This window comes from Hemitrygon akajei, chromosome 5, assembly GCF_048418815.1.
Source record: "Hemitrygon akajei chromosome 5, sHemAka1.3, whole genome shotgun sequence".
NCBI classification, from domain to species: Eukaryota; Metazoa; Chordata; class Chondrichthyes; order Myliobatiformes; family Dasyatidae; genus Hemitrygon; species Hemitrygon akajei.
The window spans coordinates 52000114-52016419 of record NC_133128.1 but is presented as its reverse complement, the minus strand read 5'-3'; the positions used below and the strand labels follow the sequence as shown (position 1 = coordinate 52016419).

At 38.3% G+C, this 16306-nt stretch overlaps 1 protein-coding gene across 8 annotated transcripts in view; it reads right to left on the bottom strand.

Annotated features, from left to right (window-relative positions):
• The window catches only part of bcor (BCL6 corepressor), a 283650-nt gene that overhangs the window by 18254 nt on the left and 249090 nt on the right, over nt 1-16306 (bottom strand). For 6 of the 8 annotated variants that reach the window (XM_073045540.1, XM_073045543.1, XM_073045547.1 and 3 more), the window contains 2 exons: nt 13508-13873; nt 7501-7838 (listed from right to left, as the gene is read on the bottom strand). In XM_073045540.1, coding sequence (XP_072901641.1) covers nt 7501-7838; nt 13508-13873 — 704 coding nt within the window. The remainder of the gene's footprint in view (nt 1-7500; nt 7839-13507; nt 13874-16306) is intronic. The other 2 variants (XM_073045541.1, XM_073045548.1) reach the window with 2 other exon arrangements.

The window sequence follows — 16306 nt, the reverse complement described above, 5'->3', positions numbered from 1 at the left end:
AAAAATAGAAGAAAAACTTATTGACTCTGAGCGCAGCTCTCCTATAGTTGGCCATCCAGGAGTGAATTTGTGGCGAGCACAAGGCCATGAAATAAAAAAATATGATATGCACATCAGGTGACGAACGTTTGGTGCCAGAGACAAAGTCTACACATGCATCTCACAGCAAGCACTGTCATCCTGCATTGTCATGGTCAAGCAGCAGAGCTTGAGCAATCAAGAGAATGAATTTTTAGGCAGCATTTGGATCATATATGGTATGCCGGCAAACTGATGGGGGAGCCTGGGAAACTACAGAAGCATCCTCTACTGCTGAAGCCAGCATATGAACCAATGGATGTTTCATGAAGAGAAAAGGAGATTTATAGTCCACTCCCTCAATATCAGCTAACCAGGAAGGCACAGATAGGAAGCTGCAACCCCCCACCCCCGGTGGCGGTTCATAACGGTATGTTTTTCTCCGCCTGCCATCAGATTTCTGAATGGACAATGAACCTGTGAACAGTACCTCAGGATTTTTTGGTCCCTCTCTTTTTGCACGACTCATTTTATTATTATAATTAGTTTTTATTATTATGTATTGCAATATACTGCTGCTGTAAGAAAAACAAATTTCAGGACATATGCCAGTGATATTAAACCGGATTTGGATTCTGATACGCCAGCCAGTTGACGGAACCAAGCAGGAGAGACATTTCAGCAGTTTTCTCAGCTTACTCACATATTCCTTTCCTCCGCAGTTCCCATCTATGGGGGAGACGGATGTACCGCATCAGATAGTGAGAATGTGGTGAGTGTGCATGTGGTTGATCAATTGTGTGGTGAATTGATTGGGCCTCTTGCATGCGGGTGGCACTCTCTTTAGGGTACAGGCTTTCAAGTGTGCACGTTTTTGTCTCGGCGGGCCTGGTTCATAGCTCCCCCACTGTAAGTTGCACAGTGCGTACTGTTACTAAAATGACTCAATAAAAATGTTTAGTCATACTACTCCATGATCGTTCTTGCTCCGCACATACTTAACACTGAGGTTTTTGTTTTATGCAAGGTGATGGAGCATACAGTGCACTATTATTTCCTAAAGGTTTCACTATAAGACTCACCAGGAAACTTAACATTTCAACACTCTACGTTGGCTGGTGAGGGCAGAAATTCAAGATAAAATGGCTGACATCATGTACATATAAAGTGGCCGGGCCAAGACTAGCTCAAAACTAGGCCTCCAGTTGCATTCCACTGGTCAGGGACACAGGAATTCTGAACGTCTTCGATGCCAATCTAGCCACAGGTAGGTCTGAGCAGATAGAGATTTAATTATTTTTTATGGAACCAGAACTTGTGCTCCTGCTGATTCAACAGAAATTAACACAGGCAACAAGACTGTTCAGTCTTGTGGCCTGCCACACAACCTGGCTGAAAAGCTAAAAACTATATTTGTGTATGTTTTATTTCCTTGCTATTCAAATATATTTTTGGATACTATACAGAGAGTGCAGAGGAGAATTACAAGGATGTTGCCTGGATTGGAGGGTGTACCTTATGAGAATAGGTTGAGTGAATCTGGCCTTTACTCTTTGGATGAATGGTGGATGAGAGGTGACCAGATAGAGGTGTATAAGACGATGAAAGGCATTGATCATGCGGATTTTTCCCAGGGCTAAATGAATAACACGAGGGGGCATAGTTTTAAGGTGCTTGGAAATAGGTACCAACCAACTTAGGTTAGGGGCAAGTTTTTCATGGTGGGTGCATGGAATGCACTGCTGGCAGCGGCGGTGGAAGTGGATACAATAGGGTCTTTTAGATAGATAGATAGATACTTTATTCATCCCCATGGGGAAATTCAACTTTTTTTCCAATGTCCCATACACTTGTTGTAGCAAAACTAATTACATACAATATGATATGCATCTAAATCAATATCTCAAAAAGCATTTATAATAGCTTTTAAAAAGTTCTTAAGTCCTGGCGGTTGAATTGTAAAGCCTAATGGCATTGGGGAGTATTGACCTCTTCATCCTGTCTGAGGAGCATTGCATCGATAGTAACCTGTCGCTGAAACTGCTTCTCTGTCTCTGGATGGTGCTATGTAGAGGATGTTCAGAGTTTTCCATAATTGACCGTAGCCTACTCAGCGCCCTTCGCTCAGCTACCGATGTTAAACTCTCCAGTACTTTGCCCACGACAGAGCCCGCCTTCCTTACCAGCTTATTAAGACGTGAGGCGTCCCTCTTCTTAATGCTTCCTCCCCAACACGCCACCACAAAGAAGAGGGCGCTCTCCACAACTGACCTATAGAACATCTTCAGCATCTCACTACAGACAATGAATGACGCCAACCTTCCAAGGAAGTACAGTCGACTCTGTGCCTTCCTGCACAAGGCATCTGTGTTGGCAGTCCAGTCTAGCTTCTCGTCTAACTGTACTCCCAGATACTTGTAGGTCTTAACCTGCTCCACACATTCTCCATTAATGATCACTGGCTCCATATGAGGCCTAGATCTCCTAAAGTCCACCACCATCTCCTTGGTCTTGGTGATATTGAGACACAGGTAGTTTGAGTCGCACCATATCACAAAGTCCTGTATCAGTTTCCTATACTCCTCCTCCTCTCCATTCCTGACACACCCCACTATGGCCGTGTCATCAGCGAACTTCTGCACATGGCAGGACTCCGAGTTAAGAGCCTCTTAGATAAGTACATGGAGCTTAGAAAAACAGAGGGCTATGCAGTAGTGAAATTCCAGGCAGTTTCTAGAGTAGGTTACAGAGTCAGCACCTTGTGGGCTGAAGGGCCTGTAATGGGCTGTAGATTTCTATGTTCTATATACAGTGGGATCCTTAAACCAGCAGTGGAATATTGAAGTGTCTAACACTTGCAAATTTCAGTGTCTTAACACTTACTTCAATAGTTAACGTTTCGGGCCGAGACCCTTCATCAGGACCAAAGGAGGAGGGGGCAAGTGCCCCATAAAGAAGGTGGAGGGAGGGGGAAGGAGAAGGCTGGTAGGTGCCAGATGAAAAACCAATCAGAGGAAAGATCAAGGGGTGGGGGAGGGGAAAGGCAGGAAAGGTGAAGAAGGAATGTAAGGGGGAAGCACTATGGGTAGTAGAAGAAGGCAGAATCATTAGAGAGGTGATAGGCAGCTGGAAGAGGAGGCAAAGTGAAAATGAGATGGGGAAAGGGAGAGGGAGAGAGTTACAGGAAGTTGGAGAATTCGATGATTCCCTAATGCGGCCTCCTCTACATCGGCGAGACCCGACGCAGATTGGGGGACCGCTTCGTCGAGCACCTCCGCTTTGTCCGCCACAACTGACAGGATCTCCTGGTTGCCACCCACTTCAACTCTGCTTCATATTCCCATTTGGATATGTCCATATATGGCCTCCTCTACTGAGTTTGCTGTGATGAGGCCAAACTCAGGTTGGAGGAGCAACACCTCATATACTGTCTGGGTAGTCTCCAGCCCCTTGGTATGAACATCGAATTCTCCAACTTCGGTAATTCCCTCCCCCTCCCTTCCCCCATCCCACTTTCATTTTGCCTCCTCTTCCAGCTGCCTATCACCTTTCTCATGATTCTGCCTTCTTCTACTACCCATAGTGCTTTCCCCTTACATTCCTTCTTCACCTTTCCTGCTTTTCCCCTCCCACACCCCTTGATCTTTCCTCTGATTGGTTTTTCACCTGGTACCTACCAGCCTTCTCCTTCCCACCCTCCCCCCACCTTGAAAGTTCTTTGCAAGTGCAGATCTGTTGGATTGTGTTGCCTGAGGTCAATGATAAAGGGTATTAAGCACAGCCTCCACTAATACCCTACTCAGGACAATTCTGTGGATAAGCAAGCCCAACATTGGTCTAAAAATTAGTTCAATCCTATAAATTGGGGTTGTATTAAAGGCTACTCTCAAATGTGCAAAGGTGGAAGAGGTGCTCATGAAGGGAATGACAGTTGAGCCAATGCTTTGCCTTCAGGGGCACCTCTTCAACATCTATAAGTTCAGTATACAATGTATGGTTACATAGAATGCCCTGAATACAACATACCACATGACAGACATTTTCTAGTGGATCTCTTTCCACGAGTCCTCCACGTCCACTCTATTTTGGCCTTTCAATATTTGCTATGTTTCAATGAGATCCCTCCTCATCCTTCTAAACTCTAATGAGTACAAGTCCAGATCCGTCAAACTCACATCATATATTAACATATCCATTCCCAGAACCACTCTTGTAAATCTCTTCTGGACCCTCTCCAATATAGCACATCATTTCTTAAATATGGGACACAAAACTGCTCACAGTGCTCCAGGTGCAGTCTGATCAATGCCTTATAAAGCCTCAGCATTACATCATCAATATTATATTCTAGTTCTCTCTAAATGAATGCTAACATTGCATTTGCCTCTTTATGACCAACTCAACCTACAAGATAACCTTTAGGAAATCCTGCATGTGGACTCCAAAGTCCCTTTGCACCTTTGATTTCTGAATTTTCTCCCCATTTAGAAAACAGTCTACACCTTTATTCCTTCTACCAAAATGCATGACCATACACTTCCCTACACTGTATTCTATCTGCCACTTATTTGCCCATTCTTCTCATATATTTAAATCCTTCTGCAGACTCCCTGCTTCCTCAATACTAACTGCCACTCCACCCATCTTTGTATCGTCCACAAACAGAAGTAGTTTCAAAATTTATGTTTTTGTCTCTATACTAGTGTGAAATTTCTAAATCTTAAAACTGCTTTGTGAAATTAAATGCTTGGCATAATTAGACATATGATACCATGCTAAACCACACATATCTTGTTATCAACATAAATCTTGCCAAAATATTTCCATTAATTACACTGAACTTGTATTCACATTATACCTCCAAATTCAGATCATGAATCATACTGGCCAAGTACAGATCATGCTAAACTAGCAGCTTGGGGAAAAGAAAATCTCCCATCTTTTGGTTTCAAAAGGCTGAGTTACAAGACAAGATAGTTTGATTTAATCTGGTATGGAAGCGACCCACGCATTTTGATTTTTGCAGGAAAGAAAACCTCTGGAAATGCTAGATTAAAAGAATAATAATGCCCCGCATGGTATTGCAACTTAATCTGGACAACAACTGAATATCAAAAACAAATCCGAATCAAATCTAGGTGTCTTTTCTGTGGTGAATTTTATCTGAAGTATTACCAGCTGGGAAGAAATGGCATATTATACGGATGCTAGTATATTTTCCCGGAAACAAATTACATAAAATGTTTTCACTTTGCAAATCAAGTTAAATCCACAAAAATAAACAGGGAAGGAGGTATTGAGAAGAGGAAGATTTGTTCTCCAGTATGTAGAAAAATAGGTCTACACTGTAAACCTGAAATCCAAACCCCTTTGGACAAAGGCTATAATAAAATTTGTAGTATTCTAGACTTAAAATAATTTTCTTCTTTCCTGCAAAACATGAAAAATATTATTATGCAGCAAAACCCCAACTGATTAGCCACATGGCAAAACCTCACACAACAAATACTGAAAGTGGCACATGGCTTGTAATTGGTTCAGCAAGTTCTATTCCAAATTAACCAAACAAACCCTACAGATGTGTATAGAAATTTACTAACCAAGGTAAGTAGAGAAACAGGAAATTTATGCTAAGATATGTAGTTACCATGAACTGTTTTCATCCACTCCAAATCAAATGAAATTATTTCAAAGGATACCACTAATTCTTCATACCCATATTTAAAAATTACTGTACATAATTTTTAAAAATATGTATTTTCAATGTTGGAACACATATTTCATTATTAACACAGGTAGCTTACAGAAGATGAACATAAAGAAATTTGAATGTTCAACAAAAAAAAGTAAAACCATTCTGGTGTATTTTCCCCTTCTTCTGATTCCATCCATCCATGAGGGCAACTAAACAGTTCCATGGTCCCAAGATCATTCTGTTCTGTTCTCAAGCAACCATTATCCAAATTGAGCTCAACCCTTTCTTCACATAGTTTGAGATGTGTTTATCAACAATGACCTGTGCAGTAATCTAGACAAGAAACTTCTGTCGTTTTCATGCAGTTTTTTGGAATTCACTACTCAATGTGCTGTGGTGGCTCAAATGCCATGTGTATTCAAGATAGAAGTTAATAGATTTTTAAATATTAGGAGGATCAAGGCCTATGGGATCATTGCAAGAAGTGGAGTGGAGACACAAGAGTAGCTGTAATTTTATTCATTGGGGAGTCAAACATCTTCCCCCAGCTTCCATTTCTTATACTGTTATTTTCCTTCCATAAATCAAGGCTGTTAGAGGAGCATTCAATACATTATTATCAATATACATTCCCACAAACTAAGTATTAGACTGAGTATGTTCCTGTATTTGTATGATTTACTTTAACACTATAAAAATACGCTCATCAGCCAAAGTTGTAGTTGATATCAAATCAAGAATTGAATTTCAATCATTTTTCACAATAGATATAAATGTGTTTATTTTTACCTGGAAGATAAGTCTCAAGGACTGAAAAGCTACCATAAAGCCAAAAAAGTATGGAAAGCACTGGAAGTTCAAAATGTTAACCAACAAGAAAATGAGCATTTATTAAGAGTGTTTGCCAATACACTCCAGAATTAAAAAAGGGTGGTTGTATATGTTTGACGTAGCCCAGTAATTATTGGGTAACTGAAGGATACAAGTTACAAATGATATATGAACCCTGAAGAAAGTAGTAAATGAATTAAGAACATTTCTACAAACTTAAGCAGACACAAGTATTGCTTCAGAGGAACAATATTTAAATACACATAACGTATTTATTCATATGATAGTAATTAAAGTAGGAGTGTCAAACCATTCTCACTAGTCAGTGTATCAGGATTCTACTGCAAGGATAAAGACAGAAAAATTTCCAGAACCCCCAATAATAACTATCCTAAATGCCGGCTCAGTGGGGAACTGAATTATAATCAAGGAGAAAATATAAAAAGCCTAAAAATGACTGTTGGCAATAAACTTTGTATTAATGCTTTCTCACAGCACTGCAAGCAGAAATATTATCCAATAAAATTGATAAAAGGGTTAATATCTAAGTTAAAATATGAATGGGATAGAAAATAGATATTTTGAAGTAGAAATATTTTGAGCTGTCATTAAGTTATAGTGTTAAGAAAAGCTTTGCAAATCATTCTTCTCCCTTCTAAGTCCAATTAAACACTGAACTAAGATCAAATCTCATTGGCTCAATACTACAATAGTTTACATACCATCTCACTGAACTATCAATTGAACTTAAGGCATTATTTGTTGAATAACAATACAACTGAAGGTGTTTAAGCTTTGTTCAATTTTACATCTATAAATTACAAACAGCGTGATTTTTACCTTATCATGAACTTTATAACTAAGGATAATGGAGGTGGGGTACAGGAGCTATCTTCCATGATAGTAATTGTTAGCCATATAACACTGAATGTAAAAATACTAATAAACTATCATACCTTGTCTTCTGAGCTCTCGATATCAGTTGAGTCATCTGCTGTCAAAGATAACTTTCTTTTATCCTGACGTATTAGATGTTTTGTTTTGAACTGACGCTTTCCTGAAGGTTTTTCCCATTCAGTGTTTGAATACTTTGGTGAGATTGGCGAAAAAAGATGGTCATCCTCCTTTCCAGAACATAAAACACTCAGTTTGCGGCTTTCCTTGCCTCTTTGTCGTTTAGTTGATGATCGTGACAGTGGTGTGCTGGTGGCATTTTGCTGCATTTGCCAGCTTGTACTTGTTGTTCCAGATAGAGCAATCTTTTTCCTTGGAGATACTGGAGGTGTAGAAAAACCTAAAAAGAAATTAACATTATTTTCATTAACCAATTGCTGAAGTTTTAGACTTAATTGCTGAGTTTTATAACCACAATACAATTACATCAAATTGATCATTTGAATATTGCAGAAGTTACATGGTATTCTACATAGGTTTAAGAAAGTTGAGTTGTCAAGTACAGAAATCAGTTTCAGAAATACGGTCTATCTCCCCAATGTAAGTAGGGCAATGTTTACAAATGTTCTGAAACTGGTTTCTATATTACCACAGTATGAATGACTAGCTGGCGTAAAAAATACCTGTGGATTGATTAGTCACTCATTTGAACACAGTAAAGAACTAACTTGCAGTCACTATAATTTTCAAAACTAATCAGGGAACAAGCAGATATGAATGCTGCAGGATATCCAGGCCAGAAAATGTAGCTTAAATGGCAGCTTTTTTACTAGTCTGTGTTTTGACAGTTGTACATATACACTACAAGTAATCTGATAATTACTGTATATGTGATGTCATACCATTGGAGTAGAAAACAATAGTTTATAAAGATCATAATTACACTGTTAGACCATCCACAGTCACCGTAATGCACTAATATACACATGTGGTGGTTGTTAGGTGTACAACTTGAGGGATCTGGTGAGTATATTATTTGTCCATTCTTCTGTTCCCTCCTTCCCACACCACTCTTTAACACACATCAATACCTTTCTCTCTCTCTCCTCTCCAATTTTCTTTCCCTCCAGTTGCTGATCTTATCCTTCCTCTGACTTTGTGCTCATGTTTCAACCCACTGTTCACTGTGTCCTTCCAATTTCCTGCTCCCCTTTGATTTCTCCATCAGTCTGCTCCTCCTTCAATCTATTCTCCTCACCCTGCTTTAGGAGCCACGTTAATTAAAGAAGAAAATAGCTACCATAGACAAGAGGCTCCAGCTGGGCACATGCAGCGCCATGACATTAGGTGCTCCAATTTCAGTTAGTGGGGGAGGTTGGAGGAGGGGGGGGGGTAAGAAAGCATTTACTCATCTTCAGATCATGCGCACAAATCCAGTGGAAAATACTTTTCATGCCAGAAAACTCTGCTAACTTGATGGATTTGTTCAGGGTTCCACTTTATGAACCAAAATAACTTTCTGGAACTTCCTGGCTCAGGGTAAGAAGAGTCACTCTTCACGAAGCAATGAACCAGTAAAGTGCATGACTGTGGTGAAGTATCAGAGATTCTGTTACAGCAACAGTTGCAGAGGAAAGAGATAATTTTCCACAATGGGGCTTGTCATTTAAGTTGCTGGGTGAGTTATATCCCGTTGTCAGGAAGCAACATGTAAAACCAAAATTACAACCAACCTATGCAGTGACGTTAGTTTCAATGCAGATTTCTAAAGACTTCAGCGATTTAATATGGTGGGGTAGACATGAAGGAAAGCAAAAGGTTGTGTTTCCTGCGATAATTTTATTAACATCTAATGTCTTAAGTATTAATGGAATGACGGGATCCATCCTTCCCAAACTACTTCATGCTACTTGCTTTTTGTAAATATATTCTCAGGTGCAGATTTTCTAGGACTTCTTGATTAGTGAGTTCCTGACAACCTCTGTTATATCCAGCACCTGTAATGCTGTCCATTTTCATCCAATAAACACTAATGGATACCAAAATAATCTTGTTTTACATATTTTCACTACTTTTGTTACAAGATGATTAAATATTTTAAAAATATTGTTTATTTAAATCCACTGTTTTAAAGGCCATTGAACACAAGATGTTTAAAAACTGAAAACATCTGTAAATAAGGGAAAACTGAGGAACCTTGGCTGTTTCAGCTCAGGTGATTCTGATCCTTGTACAATAAGAAACTGATCATTTTAAAAAAGGCAAGAGATTTAAGCAGGTTCAGTGGTTAAAGTTAGGGTTTGGACCAGGAAATTCTTCAAACAGTTGCATACATAGACATTCAGATCAGATTAATAGAGACAAAAATCCCCAAGACATCCAAGGAGTATCTGGATTCTGCAATATTTGTACGGTATTTTAGGTTCTTTCCGGATGGATGATGTTTTGCTTTTATTCATACTGTGTGCTGAATCTGCACTACCACAAAATCATGAAACATTCATGATTATTTACATCAACTGAAAAACATTCCTTCAGCAGCATAATTCTGATGAACAAAAGATGGCGGCAAGGGTGGAAAGGAGCAGAGCAATCTAAGGATTACAGCAGGGGACTTGGCTGTAATGTCATTCTAAAGGCAGGCAAGTGTGCCCTACCAACAAAATGGAATTCTGTGGAGTGGAAGGTCACAGCTGAGCTAGATATTTATTGAGTGTTAGCCTCAGATCTGGCAAAGGCAAGCCAGGAGCAGTGCCTTCAGTCTCCTGCAATGAAGCCTGTGGTATGTCAAAATAATGTCTGGTGCATAAACTGGGCCACACTGGATTTTTCTGAATAGCATCCTGATCTTTCAAGAACTCTCCATGTGATGTGCCTAATGATAGTTCATAATCTTGTTATGAATGAGCACTGCTGCTGTCTACAACAGTCATAAAGGGAACGTGAGCCAGAAGGACAATAGACAACTCTTGTTCAAAAGACCTGATCTAAATTTCTGCTGAGAGCAAGAAAGAGCTTGCTGAACTTGCTGAAAAGAAAGCCAACGCTATTGACAGAGAACATTTAGGGCTACACAGAATCATAAAATATCAGAGCAGTGAGAAGTTTCAGTCCAAATGACTGGGCCGCTGCTTTTCTCCAAGTGAGCATTTTATTCTAATTACACTCTTCTAGTTCTTTATGTACCTTTCAAAATTCCTTCTTTACAAGAACCTTAATTTCAAAATGTTACAGATCCTCTTCCAACTGCAGTTTGTAGCAGAAAATTAAATCAGTTAATTACAGGATTTTTTCCTATCTACTCTTTTATTTGTTCTGTGATCACCAGCAGCTAATAAACTCCAGTTACCAACTTACTATCCTGGAAAGCACCCGGCAATTCTCATCCTAGCGCTTCATTTCTGGGATGTTTCTCTGGTCTGCTGAAACCTTAATAATTGTTTCTGAACAATACTTCCTATTTGCTTTCCACTGTACCCTAATTATCAGATACAGTGATATTAAAACCATTAAAAAATGGTAATCAAATTTATTTAACAGGAAAGAAAAAAATAATTTAAGCAACTGTGATAAATTTTGAATTGTAAGTATATCCTTGTGGCCAAAATGGATAAGGGGAAAACCATTTAGAACATTAAAATAACATTTTATAAACTATATTGCCTTTGTATTTGATCAAACTAGTTTTCACACCAAATTACTCAACCCCGTCATTTTCTCTGTTGGCTTTTTCAGAACCATGTCAGAAACATTGTGCAAAACTTATGCAATTTTCACAGTAGCAGATCAAGGAAAAGAAAAAAAAAGTTTATGTTTCTTTCTGTGCTAATAATCTCGGGTTGAAGTTTTCTAAAGGAAGGTTAAATGAATATTAACCTGTATTAACTGTTTTTGTTCAATATGCAAGCACTGCAATCATTTTTAAAATGGACCCCTCTTTAGACCAGCTCTGATGTTTCACTAAGCCGATAGAGTCATACAGCAATAGAGCACGGATACAGGCCCTATGGCCTAACAAGTTCACACTGACCATAGTGCCCACCCAATTAGTCTTGATGTGTTATGTTCAACCCATATCCACTAAGCCCCACCCCTCCATGTACCTATCCAAGTGCTTCATATTTGATACTATTAAGCTTGCCCCAACCACTTCCTTTGGCAATGTTTCATATAGTCACTACCCTACGTGTGAAAAAGCTGCCCTTCAGGTCTCTTTTACCCTCTCTCACCATGAATCTGTAGTTTTGGACTCCATCAATTTTGTCTATGCCTTTCATAATTTTAAACTTTTCTATAAGGTTGCCCCTCATTTTCCTATGTTCTAAGGAATAAAGACCTAGACTGGCTAACTTCACCCTATCAGTCAGGCCCTCTCATCCTGGCAAGATGCTTGTTAATCTTTTCCGCATCCTTTCCAGTTTAACCATATCTTTTCTTTAATGCAGGGACTGAAACGAATACAGTACTCCAAGTGCAGCCTCATCAACAACTTGTACAACTGCAACATAACATCCAAATCCAATTTAAACCTGGATTACTGAAGGCCAGACAGCTAAATGCATTTTTCATCAACCCCTTTACCTATAATGCCACTTTCAAAGAACTATGTACAAGTACCCTTAACTACCTCAGGGTCATTACACCCCTAGTACCCTGCCATTCATAGTATAAGGCCTACACTGGTTCGACTTTCCAAAATGAATCACCTCACACATATCTGCACTGAAATCTATTTGACAATTCTCAGCCCACTTCCCTAAGTGATCAAGATCCTCCTGTAAATAACCTTTTTTGAAACAACTTGTAATTTCACAAATTTATTGATCAAGACTAGCGACTGTATCCAAATCATTTTTACAAATAACAAATAACAAGGGTCCCAAGTACTGATTCCTGTTGTACACCACTAGTTAATTGCCACTAACTGAAGAAACAAAATTACCAACCTCATCTTCCTACCTTTGAGCTAATTTTGCATCCTCAGTTCTATTTGATATTCTATTTGATACACATTGAACAAAGTTATTCCATTCAGTAGTCCAACCAAATGGAGTTTCCTCATTTGATTCCTGTTTTTAAAATTTTCTTTGTTTTAAAATTTCCAGATTCTGGACGGCTCTTAGTTAGTTCTATTCTCTTTATTCTCCCACATTTTCCTATTGCATCATTTCTGTCGACGTGACGATCCGCACCACAGCTTCTGAAGAAACTTCCATTCTCTCCGATTCTTCCATTTCCTGCTTTCATTTTTGCATGTAATCTTCACATGAAAACACAAGACAGACAACTGACCTTCCCCTTCTTCCTTCCCACCAAACTGATTACCATGTGCTCTTTCTGATGAAAGATCAGTCTGAAAATTTGACTGTTTCTCTTTTCATTGGTCCCGTTCTATATATTGTTTATTTCCAGTATTTTCTTTTTCCTTCAGATTTCTAACAACTTTTGCACTTATTATAATGCAAGGTTGACAATGTTGCCAAACATTACATTTCTGAAGCATTAAGTAATAGATCTAAAAATAGATCTCGGAGTCCAACATCCAAACTGCAAAGCCATCTTTGAATTTTAAAGTCATCTTGTTGCTCATATGGTGTTTGCCTCCATGGGTTAATTCACTACTTGTGAAACTTCAGGATTGCATCAATTTTTTTTCCTTTCTTTTGAACAGGGGAAAATTAGCTTCACCTGATATGATACGATTTGATACACCTCCTGTCAATTCACCATGAAACAAATGTTAACAGGCTAGGTCAGCTTCACAGCAGTAGAATGTAAAATTATTTGAGAAATGCAAAATGGAGACCATCAATAAATAGATAACTACAAGGAAGTACTTAATAACTTTTTGCTCAGAAATAATCAAAACGAAAATCAAATGAAAATTTGGTTAAGGTAATTTAAATTTTCTTTGAAAGTTTTCAAAATTCCTTCTCCTCAAGGGTTCCATGTTTAGTGAAAAGGAAAAGTGTATGGAAGAATCTGATAAGTGCCCCATTTTCCTTATAAGGTACATTAAGTGTTTCTAAATTAAACAAACATTCAGACTTCTCCAGGTTTCAAATGTACCTTTCTCGAAGTCATTCCTATTGAAGGTCTCTTCAGATCCATTTCTGTTTGCCTTGGCATCTGATGCTTTCTTGGTACTTTTTTCTTCTGCCCTGTCTTTGACTTTAATTTCTTTTGCAATAATCTCTGACTCCTTGCCTCCTGCTAATTCCTTTCTGCTGTGTCGATCTGTCTTGGAAGGAGAGGATTTTTTGGGAGACACTTGCTGCTCCCAAAGTGCCCTTAGATGATGCAGATGTCTTTGCTTGCGTGGATGGAGTCCTGTTAGTTCAATGCACACTTTTAGGTTTGTTACTTCACTTGAGTGCGAATCTTCTGAATTATCCGTGGATTCATCATTCATCTCTTTTTCAGTCCATTCATCTACTTTGAAAATAGTCCAAGTTAATGAAACATGCCCTACAACTAGCAACACTACAAACAAAATCATACGCAGCCCTAATGTTCTGAGCAATCCTGAATGTTATGCTTTTTAATATTCTAATACAAATATGTTATTTCCTGTCATCACAACACAATCATCCTGGAAAAATGAATCTCCCATGTTAGCATCCAGCTCATTCTGTCAAATGAAACTTAACAATTTAAGAATGTGACTCCCAATTCTGAGCAAAATGAAATTTTTATTTGCCAATACTTATTTTTAAAAAGCCAAATAAAAAATGGATAAGCTATTTGATTCTTGTTGGTTTAGTCTATGTATGGCATAGCTCCTAAATTTAAAAAATAATAAGTATTTTCTTTAGAAATAGTCATGCCCTATGATGTTACATATTTAATATATCCACAGGAAGTTTGTATAATGTATTACATATTTCATTATAACATACAAGGAACTTGGCCCATTGAGTCTATGCTGGTTCACAGAGCAATGTCATTCCTCACATGTAACCTATCCTTTAAAAATTTTCATCAATATGTTGCCCCTCTCCCTGAATGCCATCACTAGGGGGCAATTTACTGTAGTTACTTAACTTACCAACTGTACCTATATGGGATATGGGAGGAAACCACAGCAGAAAGGGAAAACCCATTCAGCAGAGGGAGAATGAGACAACTCCATAACAGCACTGTGGTCAGCATTGAACTGGCTTGCTGGAGCTACAAAGCAGCACTCCTCTGGGCCCCAAATGGAGCAGTAGCCTGACATTATTCTTTATAAACAAAACATTGTTTGGGTATGAATGATTTTGAATATATAATTTGCTTTTCTGTCAATAAACTGATGAGAATGACCAAGTAGATGAGTAATGTTAAATGTGTTTTATAGAATAATAAACTACATTTTTTGCCAAGTTAGATGATGTCATGGCCTAACTGCAACAAGTTGCAGTAGGAGAGATACACAAATGACCAAAGTACTCATGGGATGGAAGAGAAAAATAGATGGCAAGAAATCACTATGTAACATTGCTCTTCATTGCTATCCAATGACTCTTAGCAGCAAATGCTTTTATCTATGTCATAACTGAGAAATAATTGGATTTGATGTTTTCCTAAAGGTAAAAGAATTTACCAAACCATTGTCATGGGATGTTATGTTGAAATTGTATATCATGTTGATGAGGCCTAATTTGGAATACTGTGTGCAGTTTTGTCACCTACCTACAGGAAAGATGTAAACAAGGTTGAAATAATGTAGAGAAAATGTACAAGGGTGTTGCCAGGACTTGAGGACCTGAGTTATAGGGAAAGTTGAATAGTTAGGACTTTATTTCCTAAAGTGTAGAAGAATGAGGGGAGATTTGATAGAGGTATATGAAGTTATGAGGGGCATAGATAGGGCAAGCAGGCTTTTTCCTTTGTGGCTCGGTGACACCAGAACCAGAGGTCATAGATTAAGGATGAAAGGTGAAGTGTTTAAGGGAAAAATGACAGGGAATTTCTTCACTCAGAGGGTGGTGAGAGCGTGGAATGAGCTGCCAGAGGAAGCGTGGACGCGGGTTCAATTTAAACATTTAAGAATAATTCGGATAGGTACGTGGATGGGAGGGCTTTCGAGGGATATGACCTCAATGCCAGGCAGATTAATAGTTTGGCAAGGGCCAGATGAGCCAAAGGACCCATTTCTGTGCTATAGTAATCTATGATTTTACCATCAAGTTTTCCATTTGCAAAATGTTTGGGAAAAAGTCAAAATTAATTACCAAAATAGCCACAAATTTAAAAAACATTAAAGATACACAATTTTTTTTCTGCATCATTTTAGGTGCTTATCTGATTCAATATTATGCTCCTTTAGCCAAGAGGGTTCAGACTGTATTCTCTACAGTGACCTTGTATCTGCTGGAAATTGAACTGTGCTGACTGTGCACCTTAACAACTTATCCAAGACAAAGGAACAAACCCACAGTTTTCACTCTTAGAATGGCAACATTAAAGTAAAGTGCTGTATTGGTCTAATTGGATTATAATAATCAGAATCACAAAAAAATTAAGGAAAAAAAACTAGCAACTTAGAACATTCAGGGCTAGCCAAAAATCTAACTTCCCAGCACTTGGTTTATAACTCTGCAGGTTATGGTTCTTTTGAGTGGTCATCCAGATCTTTTTAAATGTGACAAAATTTATCTCTCCACCACCCTTTCAGTTGATGATTTCCAGGCTCCAGGTTGTTGTTTGAAGACCTTTTTCTCAACTCCCAACTAATCCTTCCATCAATTACCTTAATTCTTTATATTCTTGTATTCTTTATATTTTCAAAGTGCTTATTAATAAATGCTTTAAAAAAAATCCTGATCAAACATTAAATATGTTAAACACTACAGTGAATTTTAATCTGATTTTGCAAGATGTTTC